Source organism: Cyclospora cayetanensis, unplaced genomic scaffold (genome assembly GCF_002999335.1).
Source record: "Cyclospora cayetanensis isolate NF1_C8 unplaced genomic scaffold, CcayRef3 CcayRef3_contig_176, whole genome shotgun sequence".
In the NCBI taxonomy this organism is placed as follows: domain Eukaryota; phylum Apicomplexa; class Conoidasida; order Eucoccidiorida; family Eimeriidae; genus Cyclospora; species Cyclospora cayetanensis.
In genome coordinates this window covers 1-14,717 of record NW_020312121.1, presented here as the reverse complement: position 1 = coordinate 14,717, position 14,717 = coordinate 1, and the positions used below count along the sequence as shown (strand labels likewise).

Sequence of the window (14,717 nt, the reverse complement as noted above, 5' to 3'; positions counted from 1 at the left end):
GATACTTCTACCATATCAGCCCCTCTCACTGGCCTCCGTTCATACTCCACGCCTGAGGAGGAGCTTGATCAATTGATGCTGACTGTACACCGAAGGCTGCCTCCGGAGGCTGCTCGCAGCGCTGCCTCGGCAGCTGCTCCCCGAGACGCCGACTACCAGGCAGTTGAGCTTTCCTTAGAATCTTTAGGAGCAGCAGCAGGACTGCTGCATGCGACGACGAGCGCTCGCTTGTTGCGCTTCCGCTTCTACAGTTGCAACTAGGGGTGTTGCTTGCCGGCGCCTACGGCTTTGTTACTGTTGGTCAGGCTCGTTTGGACACGTTTCCTCTGGCCCGTGCTGAGGCTGCCACTGTGTCTGATGAGCAGGTAAAGCCTCCCTTGCACTCTCAGGGAATATGGAAGCGTCCTTTACAGGGGAGAGCCACCAGCCGCGGGCAGCGGCGAAGGTGTGCACATCTGCAGCCTCTAAACCGCGATTGAGTGTTGTGCATGCAGCCTCAATGCTGCTGTTGGTGCTCCTTTTGCCACTGGTTGGTGGCTCCGCCTACGGTGATGGCCGTTGGCGCCGCCGTTACTGCAGACTAGCTGCTGGAAACGCGAAGACAGGATATTCCAACACGCAGGCCAAGGATCAGAAAAGGCAGCGAAATACAGCGTAATCTCTCCTAAGCAGCACCTAGAAGCCTTCTCCTTTGGGCTGGTGCAAATGCGGCGGCTGCTGTGGGGCTTTCAAGCATCGATCAACTTTGGACAGGGAGAGAGAGAGCAGGAAGTGGCTGCAGGAGTCGCACATCCGTTTGGATCTTTCGGTTATTTCCAGGAAATCAATAATAACTAACTGATTTGCACGCACAGACAGCTTTTCAGTGGGAGCTGACACTGCGCCCTCCTGCTGCTGTCGCTGGTGTTGGTGTTGCTGCTGTTGCAGTTCCGCGTGGTCGCTCTCTAAGAATCGCCGCTTTCCCACAGTGCATCCCCGACTCCCACACCTTCTCCTGAAGCGTGGCAGGATGCCGGGGAGTTTGGTGCAGGAGGTCAAGCGCCTCGACGTGAAGGAGGAACCCCAAGAGGTCTGTGTTCGACTGCCCTTCCCATGGTGTATGCGGAGTACAACACTGCCCCCCCGTTATCTGCACAACTCCCACGGTTTTCCCCTTTTTTCGCGCGGAGTCGGGCTGCCTAGCAGGCTTTAGACTGGGGAATTGTGAAGGGTGTGTGTGTGCTGTGTCTGCAGATGGCTTGTAAAAGCGAGCCAGAGGAGTCCGATGATGAGACGGCGGCTGCAGCTGGGGACGGCGCGGAAACTGCGCCAGGAGGAGAAGAAGGAGCAGCAACAGCCGCAGGCAAGCAGAAGAAGAAAAAGAAGAAGAAGAAGAGCGCTACGAACGCCGTCGGGGGAGGAGGGGGGGGCACAGCTAGGGCTTTAGGGTTTGTTGCAACGCAAGACAACTCGGCTCTTAGACGCCTAGGCAACTGGCCAGAGGAGAAGCCTTCCATGCAGACTACACCCCCCACCAAGACAATGCAAGAGCTTTTCCCAAGTGGGAACTTTCCAAAAGGTGGGACCATGTTCGGCATTGGTTTTTTCGCGCGTAGGAACGGTGGTGAGCTGTGCAGCCTGTCAGTCACTTCACACGACCTTGCCATGGATATATATATATATTTCGGTGTCTCTTCAGGGGAGATTCAAATGTACTGCTCGTCCCCCGGCACTGCAGAGGCGCGCGAGGCAGAGCGATTCGCTGCCGTGGATATTGAGGCTTTGCGGGAAGCAGCCGAATGCCACAGACAAGTAAGTGCTCGTGGCGTGGCTCTATGCATGCGACAAAGGGGCAAACACAGAGGGCAGGAGGCGTGTGTTGTTTCTTTCTCCGCGGTTCTCGCTTGGTGTCTGTCCTATCGAAATCGGCATGCAATGGAAACACAGTCTTGAATCGAAATTAGCATGCAATGGAAAAACAGTCTTGGATCGAAATCGGCATGCAATGGAAACACAGTCTTGGATCGAAATCGGCATGCAATGGAAACACAGTCTTGGATCGAAATCGGCATGCAATGGAAACACAGTCTTGAATCGAAATCGGCATGCGATGGAGACTCAGTCTTGCATGCGCGTGTGTGTTGATACCACGTGCAGGTGCGTCGGTATGCCCAGAGTTTGCTGCAACCAGGGGTGTCTCTGACGTACTTGTGTCAGAAGCTTGAGGCAAAGACGGAAGCCCTTATAGGGGCGAAGGGCATTGAGAGGGGCAAGGGATTCCCTACGGGCTGCTCCCTCAACGAATGTGCAGCCCATTATACCCCGAATCCAGGAGAAGATCGCATTCTTGGACAGGGTGGGAAAGAGAGAAGGGAGGACAGGGGAGGGGGGCTTTGTTTGAGATGGTTTGAGGGTTAGATGTATGTTTTCGCGCTTGCTTTGGATGTCTTGGGCCGAAACGAGCAAGGAGAAGAGGGCAGATTCAGAGTGTAGAGGTTGGAGATGCTCTGCCGCTTGGGAAGGAGAGAGCTGTTTGGAACGTGAATTGAAAGTTGTGCATGTGAAGGTGGAATCGCTAGTAATCCCCGCTAAAGGAGGCGCAGACCAAGATTTACCTGGTTTTAGACATAATGTGCAAGTCGCGGGATGAAGGGGGTGGTGGGGTTGTGCTGTCTGCCAGGGGATATTTGCAAGTTGGACTTTGGAGTGCAAGTCCGGGGCCGCATCATTGACTGCGCGTTTTCTATTGCCTTCGATCCGAAATTCGATCCTCTTATCCAGGCAACGCAGGTTGGTGGCTAGGGGGCTTTGGCGTGATTTGCAGGGGGCTTTGCATGCGCCTGCTGGGGTGTCTTCGACGCAGAGCACTGGGGGTGTGGTGAGAGATCATCGTGCAGGCTGCCACGGTAGGGAAAGGTGACAGCGCCCGTCATCATGGCTGCAGCGCGTGAGCGATTCAAAGCTGAATGCATCGCTACGCCTTCGATGTTCGCCGTGTTGCATGCGCAGGAGGCCACCAACGTCGGGCTTCGTCTCGCCGGCGTGGATGCGAGGCTGTCTGAGATCGGATGCGCAATTGAAGAGACGATATCTTCCTTCGAGTGCTCCATGGACGGCTCCGTCTTCCCCGTGAAGCCTATTCGGAATCTTACGGGGCACTCTATTGCACCGTACAGGATTCATGCAGGTCCATATAGCGATTCGCGAAAGTGCTTTGCAAGCCCCAAAACGCGCGTGTGGAGTTGCGCTCTTCGTGGGTGGCCATTCAATTCGCCTCTCGCTGTGTTGCATGCGCTTGCCGTTGGGGCTTCGCAGGCAAATCTGTGCCCATTGTGAAGTCAGCGCAGCACAGTCAAGCCGCGTTCAACCGAATGGAGGAGGGCGAGTTGTACGCCATCGAGACTTTCGCCACAACGGGGAAAGGCTTTGTGCAAGATGACGGTGACTGCTCCCACTACATGAAAAACTTTGAATGCGGATTTGTCCCGCTCAGACTCAAGAGTGCTAGGGACCTTTTGAAGGTTATCGACGAGGTAAGACGGCATGATCTGGCAACGAACTCTTCGGGTGTATGGATGTATGCGCGCATGTGCACCCTGCGAGGAGAGTGCCTCTCTTTTTGCGTTTTTTGAGGATTCTCTAGACAGCGTAACTGCCAAGTGTATGTGTATGTATGTATGTGTGTGTATGCACGCTATTTGGACTTTACGTGCAAGAACATATAGGTTTCTAAGTGTCTGCCGAACTCTCCGTCGCATGTATCCCGCAGACAAGCCTTGCGCGCGTCTCTGTTTAGCCGTGTGTAGGGATTGTCAGTGTGCTCTGAGCCTAGGGTTTGCCCCGTCTGCAAAGTGCTGAGGGAAATGGGGGGGACTTCGCAGGATCGTGCAGTACACTTTGGTGCTCATGAGTGCATGGACTGTCTCGCCATCTGCCGCCTGTGCTTCCTCCGCAGCACTTTGGCACTCTGGCATTTTGCCGCCGTTGGCTAGACGCTGCGGGAGCACCGCAGCATCAAATGGCTTTGCAGCAGCTCGTCAAAACAGGGATTGTAGTTCCTTACCCTCCCTTGTCAGACGTCATGGGCTCCTTTACCTCCCAGATGGAGCACACAGTCTACATTGGCATGCACGGAAAGGAAGTGCTTTCTAGGGGCCCCGACTTTTAGGTTGGTGCCGCTATTTCTCAGGAAGTGGTAGGTAGGAAATAGCTTCGGGGGTGGTCGAGCTTCCTTTTTGTCGGTATTTCTAGGAAGGCTCGGCAGAGAAGCACAGGCTGTCTTCCCTCCTCTGTCCCCCCGGCTGCCACTCCGTCACTGTCCACGCCAGTCGTGCTCCAAGGGCTGTGGCTGTGTATGCAATGCAAAAGCCATACTACGACGCACCTATATCCATTACGTATGTGTACGTACACAGGAGGCACACTATATATATGTATATATACTTGCATACATGCGGATGTGCGGAGGGGCTCGTTTGGGTGGAGACCTACATTTTAGGAACGTGATTATTTCTACCCGTATTAACTTTTTTTCTGGTGGGAGTATACTTCGCATCTGAATATATCGATAGATGCCTAGGCACACATGGTTGTGCGTTCACATACGTGGCTTACGTACAAAGCACATTCCTCCAAGCCCTATTGCCTACAAACCCCTTCGTACAAAGGTTCTAAAAGGGCGGGGGTGTTGTAGGGGGCAAAAAACGGCACACAAAACATGCATGTGTACGAGGCCAGGTGTGTTAGCAATAAACGCACAGAGGCAGACAAAGTTCAGGACGCTTGGCCAGCCGTGCTGTGGACTCTTGTTTTCTGAAGCCCAAGGCCGCATCCCCTAAATTCTTGGCGATGTTATAGCTGCGCTCACTAGATGCGCGTTAAAGGGAGACCCCAGGAGTTCAGTGAGTCTTCATAAGCATACTTGTGAATGCATATGATGCTGCTATGCGGGTTCATAGATCCACGGACATGTGCCATTGTCACGGATTCATGCACTTGCATCTACTTCGGCACGTACTTAGACAAAATATGTCTACATATCCGTGCAGAGAAGTACGTGCAACTGTGGATTCCAGCACATGAATAGCGAGGAGCGAAGAAGGCGACAAGGGTTTGCACTACACGATTAGGTTAAAGGTGCACGTACTACACGCGCAAACACAGCCCGCTACTGTCTCTCTTGCACCGCAAATTCAGCGAAAGGTACTGCAGCGGTGCATAAAGTGCGAGAAGCATCTAGCTGAGGTGTACGTACACCTTATCCCTCGAAATCATGCTGCTCCCGCATGCGGGGTGGAGCACGGGGCGGCGTCGGAGGCCGCAGTTCCGTCATTCTTTCGTCCCTAGTGCAGCAAAAATACACAGAAATAAGCATACCGAAATGACGCTTCGACGTATTGTCAGATTCTCCATGCATGCGCATAGATGCAAACTCAGGAAACAGTATTTGAAAGGAGAAACACCAGGGGTCGGGGTGGGTTGTAGCACACGTCACGAACCGGGTGGCCATGTAAACATATGACAAACACACACTCACACACCTGCCCGCCAAAGCAAGGGCAAAACGCTTGCATGCACACTGGAAAGTGCAGCGGCGTTGCTTTTCTGCCTATTCGTGCAGTCTGGAGCGTATGATAGATACACCACGTAAAGAGGCCTTTAAATCATGCATTCTCAGACAGCAAGCATACATACGCGAGGCATCTGCAGCTGCGCTTACCAAGTTATGTACTGCGACATTGCGTTAGCAGGGTAAATGAGCTTGGGGATAATCGTTAGGTCCCTCCGAATATACAAAAGGGCACCCGCGTTTTGGTGGTGATTGCAGTAGTTCGTTGCTGCACACAATACACCCCGGACAGACGTTAATTAGCCCTCACCCCTATCTCTACGCTTTCTGCAGTATGCAAAGGGCCAACGCAGTGGCACACTGCACGGGTGAACGCGTAAGGCGTGCACGTTCCCGACATACCCGAAAAAAGCGTGATGAGCTTCCCGCCGGCGAAGCGCTCAAAGCCATCCATAACGCACTCATGGGCCCTAAGTGCAAAAGCACAAAATCGTAGATCCCTGTCTTGAATGCTGCTCCTTCGAAGTTGTTGTAATCAACCCTTAGCCCGAGTATGTCTCCCTGCAAGTGCGCCATGCGCGTATGCCATGGGCTTCAATCCCTGATTCTGCCTGATGTACAGCTTGGCAGATGCTTGCGCAATGCGGAGTCCATGCTTGAGGCCTACCTGATAATAAGCGAAAGCCTGTTGTCTGCTAAAAACTGGTGCACTCTATCAGGCCCAAACTTGCAGATCCTGCCTGAGCCATCTGGATCTCGAATCTCATTTTGCGCGACGCCTAAAACTGCATCACTGTCCGTTGGGTCAGACCATAGGAGGTCGGTGACTTGTTGCTCCTGCGGAAGAATCGAGACACACGAAATCCGGGAAACCTCAACTATAAATATATATATATACATATATATCTCACTAATAGCTCCTTTTCCTCTAGCTCAGCAACCGCGGTTACTGGTTAGCCAGCTAGCCAGCCAGCGGGGGAGCTGAGAGGTGCATTCGCAGCAACAAGCCACACAGCTCGCGGCAATGCTCTTCCAGTTTCCTCCGCCCACCTGCGGCGTTTGAGGGACTTGCGCGACTTTGAGGGGCCTTTCCAAAGCCTCCAACTGAGCCACCGAGTGTATCGACCCCCCAATGCCCCCATGCAGGCAGAGGACGCAGCCCTCCACAAGCGCAGCCACCGGAAGGACCTCAAAGGCAGCATTAAAGGCCCTCCAACAGGAAGCAGGATCGTTTGGATCCTCATGAAGACGCCGCCTGCACTCGTCTTGGAATCCGTACAAAGAGTTGATGGCGGGATCTTCGTGGTTCCCACGAATCAGATGGACTTGACGAGGATATTTCACCTGGTGAGGAGTCAGACATTGCAACCACGAGGAGGACCTGAGGATGGGTGGATGGATGCTATAGAGAGGGAGCAGCGGTGGTGCGCCCCCAGAAGAGAGGAGCATACAAGGGATGTAAGTACACGGTGACCTTACTGCGCCGTGTCAGCGCGTGTGAGCACGCCAGCTAGCCAGCCGACCGAACACACAGCCTGGCTAGAGGCGCGCGCTCATGGGGGACTTTATGGTGATACTGAGTTGGAAACATCTGCCATGTGCTCTGCCAAGCTGTAGCGCCTTTCGGCAGGAGACATCCACTGAACCTGTGCCACACCTTCAGCGCGAAGAGAAGGCAAATGGTTTCAAGGGAATGGCTGCCCCTGTCCACGTAGTCTCCTAAGAAGAGGTAATCGGTGGAGTCGAGATCTCCGCAAGGGGCGGCAGCCCGAGGGCCCCTGCTCCCTGATAAATATTCCTCCGTCTCTTCCTCTTCTACAGGCATTTTGTAAAGTTGGAAGAGACGCATAAGATCGTGATACTGCCCATGGATATCCCCGTACACTGCAACACGCACGGGAATGCATTCACACCACACACACACACAGAGGCGCCGAGCACACACACATGCACATGCATGCTGCCTAGAGGCGACGCCACGCCAGGAACTTTCAGAACTCCCTTCATGCAAATCTGCCTCTTTGGCCACAGGAAAAACCGAAAAATAAGTGCACATAAAACCCGGAATCAACAATTTGGGGCCTCCTTCACGGACAGCCATAGGATCCGTAACGGCTGGGCGCTTGCACTGCGTGTCCATACACCCCAACTTACCCTTGATGGGAGCGCGCAGATTCAGCACCATCTCCTCTTCCTTAAAAATGTCTGTCACCTGTACGCACAAAGGACCACAAATCCCACAAAAATCCAAGCCAGCACGCCAAAAAGATTAACCACCCCAAAATCTGCACCCAGAAAAAGTGTGGTGTATCCAGTAGCAATAGCACCATCACTCGCCACTACCGCAACAGCAGCGTCCACCCGCAAACTCGGCGCACCACACGACACAGCTCGTTGACATCAGCCCAGGGAATGCAGAAAGGCGCATCCGTTGCAAACAAATTCATAAGTTCATCCTGTGTGAGCAACGGCCGCAGCAGTATCCGGACGATCCTGTCCGCCAGTTCTACTGCTCTTGCTGCAGCAGGCGTCAGCGTCATCGATGCGGAGCTGCTACACCCTGCTTTGTTGATCTTCCGTCCTTCCTCCTCCAGTTTATCTATCGATATCTGCGCATGCATGCAGACATATACACGCAACACACAAACGCTGTTTATCAAACGGCAGCAGCACGGGGAGCAGCAGCATCACTACCACCACTACCACCCCCAGCAGCAGCCTCAATGGCGGCAGCATCGCATACCCGTCTGACGAGGGCTGAAAAGTCCCCCCTTTGTTCCTGCACCACTGAGGCGTGCGAAGCGAGTCGAATCTGCAGAAAAAGTCTTGTCGCACACCCTAGTGCATGCAGCCCTGCAAGTGCAGAGGTCAATGCAGCAGAAACGGCAATCGGAGCCGCACTTGCAGCAGCAACAACAACCCACATCAGCAGCACGACTTCCTTGCCGACTAAGGCCCGTAGATTGGCGAGCAAAGGTAAGGGAGCTCTGCATCTGATAAGGTATCTGTGGCTGCTGCTGTGTAGCGACAGCCCCTGCAACAGCAGGAATGGAGCTTGCCGCTGCAGGCTGCCCGCTGGTGAGGCGTCCTGCGAGTGCACGCTGTTGCATCGGCTGCTGCTGCTGCTGCTGCTGCTGTGGCTGTTGCGCTGAGACTGCTGCTGTGATGGCCAAGGCCTGCTGCCGCTGGCGAGTCGCCCTGCTCCTCTGTTCATCCCTCTCTACTTCGCTGTAAAAGTTGGGAATTTCTGAAGCCGCGTTTGCGGAAACGCCATTCACAACGCACCGCACAGCCGCGGGTAAAGAGTCCCCACACAAAAAAGCCTGCAATAAATACTTCAAGTGTCGATGGCGATACCAAGGGCTGCTTCTTCTTAGTTCGACGCCATTCCCCTTCCTCCCCCAAATGCATGCATGCATGCAAAAACGCAGACCCCCTTAATAAAGGAAGCGCGCTATTCCCTCCCTTGTCTCCCACCAACAACAACTCAGAAAGCAACAACCCATCGCCAGCTCCGGCTTACGAGAACAGTCCATGAACAGCAGCTCCGCTGTTGGATGCTGCTGTGTCGCATGACCAAAGCCACCAAATGTAAATACCGTATTTCTTAGCGCCCAGCTGCTGTGGCGGAACTGCAGCCGCAGCGCAATAGCAGACACGCATGCAGAAGACGCTTGCGTGTTTCAAAGAATGACACGTTGCTGCACTCAAAGGGCTTTCCCAGAATCGCGACTGCAGCATCAGACATACACGGCCCATAGTTGGCAGCAGCCTCCACTCGACTGTCTCGGTGTCATATACAGCCGTGGAAAGAGGCCTGCAGCGGATAGAAAACACCCCAAAAACAATCCAATAGCCAGTTCATGCCGCCCAAACATATTCCTGGTCATGGTACACAAACACTGTTTCTGCTGCTGTTTCTGCTGCTATTTCTGCTGCTGTTTCTGCTACTGTTTCTGCTGCTGCTTCCACTGCTTGCTGCATCTGCTTACTTGGAGCAGTCGCCATCAGTTCGCCCCCCAATGACGACCATCTTTGAATCCAAAAAGACAATTGCTGCAAAACCCCAAGAGCTCTGCCACAAATGGCCGCTGATTAAAGATGCATTCGATCGACCCTGCGCCTCCGCCCCCCTCTTTTTCCCGCCTCTCAACTGGCAGACAGACGTGTTGTGACATCGAAACGTCGCAGCTGCTGTTTCCAAGCCCCCATAAACAGCCCGAAGCCTAGCAAGAGACTCTCCTTTCGGACTCACAGTGCTGAAAACGCGCTTCAGGAAGCGTCTGTTTCTTGCAAGGGGCCTCTACCCAATCCCATCTCCCGTCCCTGTGCTGCCGAAGACCCCACGCATCCGCAAGACTTCGACTGTTGCTGTCTCTCCCCCCAAAAATCACCAGCATGCCGCTCGCTGGCCCCTCCCGGCAAACCTGCACAGAAAGAGAAAAAGATGAAGATGAGTTGCGCATGCAGGCAGGCGTAAGTGGAGGTGTAGCGGCCAGAAAAAAGGCCAGCGCGCCTTTTTTGGGAGAGGCAAGCCGAAACAGGGAGGAGAGCAAGCGATAGTACACTAGCTGCAAGAGGGAAAAGCCAAGAAAACAGAGCACTCATGGGATGCAAAAAAGGCTGCTGCACAGCGCTCGCAAGCTTCATCCCGAGGCCCCTAGAGGTGCTGCTGCTGCTACTACTGCACGGCTCCTAAAGAGGACATGCATGCACTTTGCGGCAGCCGCCTCCAAAAGAATTTCTGCGAAACACGGTGTGCGCAACCCCTGCAACTGACCTCGGCTGCATGATACACCCTTGGCAGAGGCCTCTTCATTTCGGATCCGAGTTGCACTTCTGTCCAGTGGAAAGGCGATGCCTCAACGTCCATGTGCCACACGTCGCTCAGCGGATGCTCTCTACATGCCACACAGACGTAGACACATCGAAAGAAAGAATGCCATAATGTCTCGCGACAACAACTGGCTTCTCCCGTGAGCTGCAGAGGCAGCGGGCTGCTGCCCTCGGGAGAACCCCTCGCGGCTGCTGCAGCTACACTCCATTTCCGAAGTTATTACCCGTCATTGCCTCCATGAACAATGATGTTCGGCTTGCAATACGCCATCACATGGCCGTAACGGCGGCCAGGGGTCCTCCCCTGGATCGGTACAGCAAGCCACTGCAGCTGCGGCTCCTTCCGAACATCCAACAAATATAGCTGCACACAAGATGCCCCCACCCCGAAGACACACATGAATGTACATGCGAATACTCGCACTTCAACACACACGCATACACACATGAACATACATAAGCACACATACATATACACATGCACACTTAGACACACACAAACACAGCTATACACACATCCATATACATAAATATACATACACACACAAACATAGCTACACACACATCCATATGCATAAATATACATACACACACAAACATAGCTACACACACATACACATACATACAAATACATAAGCACACATGCACACACTTAAACACACACAACCATAGCTGTACACCCATGTATATACATGAACACACATAAATACACACAAACATAGCTATACACACATACATATACATACAAATACATAAACACACATATGCGCACATAAATATACATACATACACACATTCACAGACACGCACAGACACATGAACACATACACATACATGCCAGTTGAGAGGGATACACTTAGGATCTTGATGGACATGCAGAAAGACACGTTTTCGACCCTCGAAGCTCTGCCCGCAAGGAGCCTGTATTCAAGGTGTTACCTCTTCTGGACTAAGGCTACCCCCTCCCGTCGCTCCTCCAAAAATGACAAGTTGGAGGGCATCCACGCAACAAGCGGCATGTGCAGCCCGCGGATTAGGAGGATTTTCTGCAAGAACGCGTCGCCAGGAGGCCGAGGCACCGTCAAAAAGATACGTCTCGTTTGTGATGCTGTAGCCTCCCGCAGCTGAAGTAGGATCCGCAGCAAGACGCAGATGCGACAATCGAGTTCAGAAAAAGGCCTTACGCAAGCAGATAAATCCGCGCTGATATCGGCAGCAGAGGCAAGGTGCAAACAGGCATTGCACAAGAGAGCCTAGAGCCTCATCAGGTGCACAGAGACGTCGAGAGAGACAGAGAGAGAAAAAACGACGAAGCAGAGGCAGAAGCAGCAAGACACACAAGGCATACATACGGAGGAGCCGTAACGATGGCGTGCAATCACAAAGACATTGTTTTTTAGACAGACACTGTACCGAGAGCACTAAAGTGCTAAGACGCTGAATTCACGGAGAGACAGACAGACAGACAGAGATAGAGAGAGAGACACACACACACACACAGAGAGAGAGAGAGGAAAAAAAGAAAGCTAGCTAGCTGTCTTTTCAGGGAAGCGAGATGAATCTCGGTAGAAGCATCAGAGGGGGGGATAGCAATGGCTGCATCCACAGAGGAGCTCCACTTACACCCGATAGCTCCACCAAATACAATGACTCGATTCATGCCGATGTAAGTTGAAGTATGCCCAAACCGCGGAGAAGGAACCTCTCCCGCTTGGTGTGCAGCTCGGGGAAATCCAGGTATCCCAGAGGCTGCTGTTGCTGCTGCTGTTGCTGCTGCTGTTGTTGCTGCTGTTGCTGCTGCTGAGGACGAGGATGCAGACCCCACCCCGCTGCCACTGCTGCCTGAGGATGATTTTGCAGCAGCAGCAGCTGGTGCTGCTGCTGCTGCTGCTGGAAAGCCTCCACTGCCAACTGTTAAGGTGCTCATCTTTGCTCTACTGCTGCTGCTGCAGGCCCAGAGCTGGCACAAGCACGCGGCTGCTGTCTACATAAGAACGAGCTTAGGCTGCTGCTGGTGCTGCGGCTGCTGCTAGCGACTTGCAAGCAAACTGGACTTTGTTTTCTGCGGCAGCAGCAGCGGCAGCCGCGGCTGCCGCTGCCGCTGCGGCTCCCGAGACGGACGCCTCTTGTGTAATTGCTAGGGATGGTCGCTTTGCAGCGCAGCGTCTGTTTTCTGTGTTGCCTATGCGAGGGTCCCTCCCCAGGTGCTCCTGCTCACGCTGCTGCCGCTTCTGGCTTGAAGGATGCACTGCAAGGCTCCTGTTACCCCCGGCAGCAGCGGCGCGAAGAATACAAGGACTCTGCTGCTGCCAGTGGCGCTAGGGGACCGCCTAGTGCCCGTAAGCCCCCAACGGAGTGCTGCATGCAGAACGCCAGCAGAGCTTTCGGAGCTGCTAGGCGCAAACTGCCGACAAACCCGTGGTCGTCCGCTGAAATTCCTGATGCCGCAGCTAAACCCATGAGATGGAGCACCCGTGAAGGCGTGGGAGCCGCGAGAAAATCTGCTGTCTTAGTATCGGTGGAGTCTGAGATCGTGCTGTTGTTACTGCTGCTGGGGCGGCAGCAGCAAAGCGAAATGCCCTATCACCGCTAGCCTGAAGACACTGCAACAGCAGAAGGAATAAAGCTGCAAGCAAAGAATAGAGTGCTTAAGAGAGCCCCTCAGGAGCATCGGCTCCTGCTGCTGTACAGACACCCGAGCAGCGGCCGCTGCGGCTCCTGCTGCTGCAGCCGCCGCTTACCACTGCAGCGGTGCCCACTGGCTTGGAGCTGCTGCTGCTGGCGCCGTGAAGTCTTAAATGAAAAAAAACACTGAAAAATGGATTCAATCAAGGCAGCGTAAATCCTGGGCTGAACGTCAGCGGGAGTTGCATCGCCCAGAGCCTCCCCGACAAGGGCCCATGTCTAATGACAAAGTCGTAAACTCTGCAGCGGCCTTTTCCGTATCAAAATCGCATAATTCTGAGCCAGACCACCCAAACGCGCAATTTTGAAGCCTAAGGGCATGCCCTATCCGTGGCGAAGAAGCTTCTAGTCCATTGCTGCGCATTGAAGTGTACGTACCCCCAGTCGACTTCTTTGAATTAGAGCCTAGATCCTGATTCTTTCTCTCATACATGGCCGAAAGTGAGGAAAGCTCACTGCTGTTCTGATTTTTCGGCAAGCAGCAGCGTCTGAATAGCAGCAGCAGCAGCAGGGGCAGTCAGTTCAACACCTGCACTAGCTATCAGCGAAGGCTCGGCAGCAGCCCCCAATGCAGCTGCTGCCCCCGCAGCTGCCGGCCTTAACGCCACGCTGCAGCAGCAGCAATCTGCCGCTGCTGCGGCGAGCAGCAGCAGCGAGCTCTACCCCGAGGTTCTGTGAATCTGCTCCTCGCAAGAGCACCCCCAGTGTGTCTTGTCAATGCCGCTAACCACTTCGAGGCCTTCAGAAAGCGGGGGGGGGCCCCTAGGGGCCTCCACGGGCCGTTCGGGATCCCGTAGGCTCTTCGTTGGATGCTTCATCCCCCCAGGAACCTTTTCATTGCTAGTCGCGATGCTCCTATTCAGCGTGCAACAATTTATGCTCATATATCTCCTGTTCATAAAGATACGCGAATGGCTCGTCCTTTTGTTTCTCTGCTGGGATCTACCGCTATGTACGTGAGACCGATGCTGCTGCCGCGCATCCCGCCTGCATTTTGACTTCTGCCGAAACGCTGTCCTCACTCGCTTTTCTTGCATCGCTTGAGCGTGATATACTCTCACCCCTTCTGCCCTTTCCTCCCCCGCCCCCCCTCCCCCGACAGCCGCTACTCAGGCAGCTTTCTTTTCCTTCCTGCTTCTCCTGCCTACACTCCACGCGACTGACTCACAACCAGCTCGTATGCATGCACATGCTTCCCTGTGCCTCTGTGTGTGTGCCTGTTAGTGCTTTTCATGGCATCGACGCTGTCGCCGAGAGTCATATCCTCCCCAGACATCTCCTCCGTCCGATGCGCTGTACAGTGGATGGCGTATATCTTTACCCTCAGTACGACACACGTAATTCCTCTATCAATGCCACATCTGATTCGGTTCCTTTCCCCATATATATATATATATATATATATATATATATATATATATATATATATATATATATATATATATATGCCCGCCTCTGAAGTCGTGTATATATATATATGGGGAAAGGAACCGTGCTTCACTCTTTAGCCGCTGCCCAGCAGGCTGTGTGCGTTGATGTATGGCTAGATGTATCTTTTGCTGTGCTCTTCAATATGCCGATATATGCATGCATCTCTATACATTCTACACTCCTCTGCGCTCTTCTGTGTCTCTCGCGGGGCTTTCCC

General features: G+C 53.5%; 2 protein-coding genes across 2 annotated transcripts; one reads left to right on the top strand and one right to left on the bottom strand.

Moving 5' to 3' along the window:
- Nucleotides 1–1,009: 1,009 nt before the first annotated feature.
- Nucleotides 1,010–4,147, top strand: LOC34620027 (methionine aminopeptidase 2B). Its single transcript, XM_026337307.1, has 8 exons — nucleotides 1,010–1,069; nucleotides 1,234–1,558; nucleotides 1,679–1,791; nucleotides 2,137–2,392; nucleotides 2,660–2,769; nucleotides 2,989–3,166; nucleotides 3,295–3,512; nucleotides 3,935–4,147. The coding sequence occupies exons 1-8, from the start codon at nucleotides 1,010–1,012 to the stop codon at nucleotides 4,145–4,147; spliced, it is 1,473 nt and encodes a 490-aa protein (XP_026193092.1).
- Nucleotides 4,148–5,236: 1,089 nt separating this feature from the next.
- Nucleotides 5,237–12,844, bottom strand: LOC34620028 (serine/threonine-protein phosphatase BSL2 homolog). The gene is made up of 19 exons (XM_026337308.1): nucleotides 12,651–12,844; nucleotides 12,008–12,330; nucleotides 11,324–11,508; nucleotides 10,609–10,748; nucleotides 10,329–10,449; nucleotides 9,804–9,975; nucleotides 9,541–9,604; nucleotides 9,299–9,365; nucleotides 9,072–9,180; nucleotides 8,701–8,795; nucleotides 8,292–8,360; nucleotides 7,927–8,157; nucleotides 7,703–7,760; nucleotides 7,206–7,432; nucleotides 6,599–6,892; nucleotides 6,216–6,385; nucleotides 5,951–6,018; nucleotides 5,699–5,816; nucleotides 5,237–5,321 (listed from the first exon to the last, which is right to left on the bottom strand). The coding sequence occupies exons 1-19, from the start codon at nucleotides 12,842–12,844 to the stop codon at nucleotides 5,237–5,239; spliced, it is 2,790 nt and encodes a 929-aa protein (XP_026193093.1).
- Between the last annotated feature and the right edge of the window lie 1,873 nt (nucleotides 12,845–14,717).

What these genes read in the sequence shown, in the direction of transcription:
- LOC34620028 (XM_026337308.1), bottom strand. Translation starts at nt 12,844, where the DNA reads ATGGGTTTAGCTGCGGCATCAGGAATTTCAGCGGACGACCACGGGTTT. An exon ending in GTTCATGGAGGCAATGACGG is followed by an intron (nt 10,450 to 10,608) that starts GTAATAACTTCG and finishes TGTGGCATGTAG; the next exon opens with AGAGCATCCGCTGAGCGACG. An exon ending in GCCTTCTCTTCGCGCTGAAG is followed by an intron (nt 6,893 to 7,205) that starts GTGTGGCACAGG and finishes ACTCCTCACCAG; the next exon opens with GTGAAATATCCTCGTCAAGT.
- LOC34620027 (XM_026337307.1), top strand. Translation starts at nt 1,010, where the DNA reads ATGCCGGGGAGTTTGGTGCAGGAGGTCAAGCGCCTCGACGTGAAGGAG. An exon ending in TGAAGGAGGAACCCCAAGAG is followed by an intron (nt 1,070 to 1,233) that starts GTCTGTGTTCGA and finishes CTGTGTCTGCAG; the next exon opens with ATGGCTTGTAAAAGCGAGCC. An exon ending in ACCGTACAGGATTCATGCAG is followed by an intron (nt 3,167 to 3,294) that starts GTCCATATAGCG and finishes GGGGCTTCGCAG; the next exon opens with GCAAATCTGTGCCCATTGTG.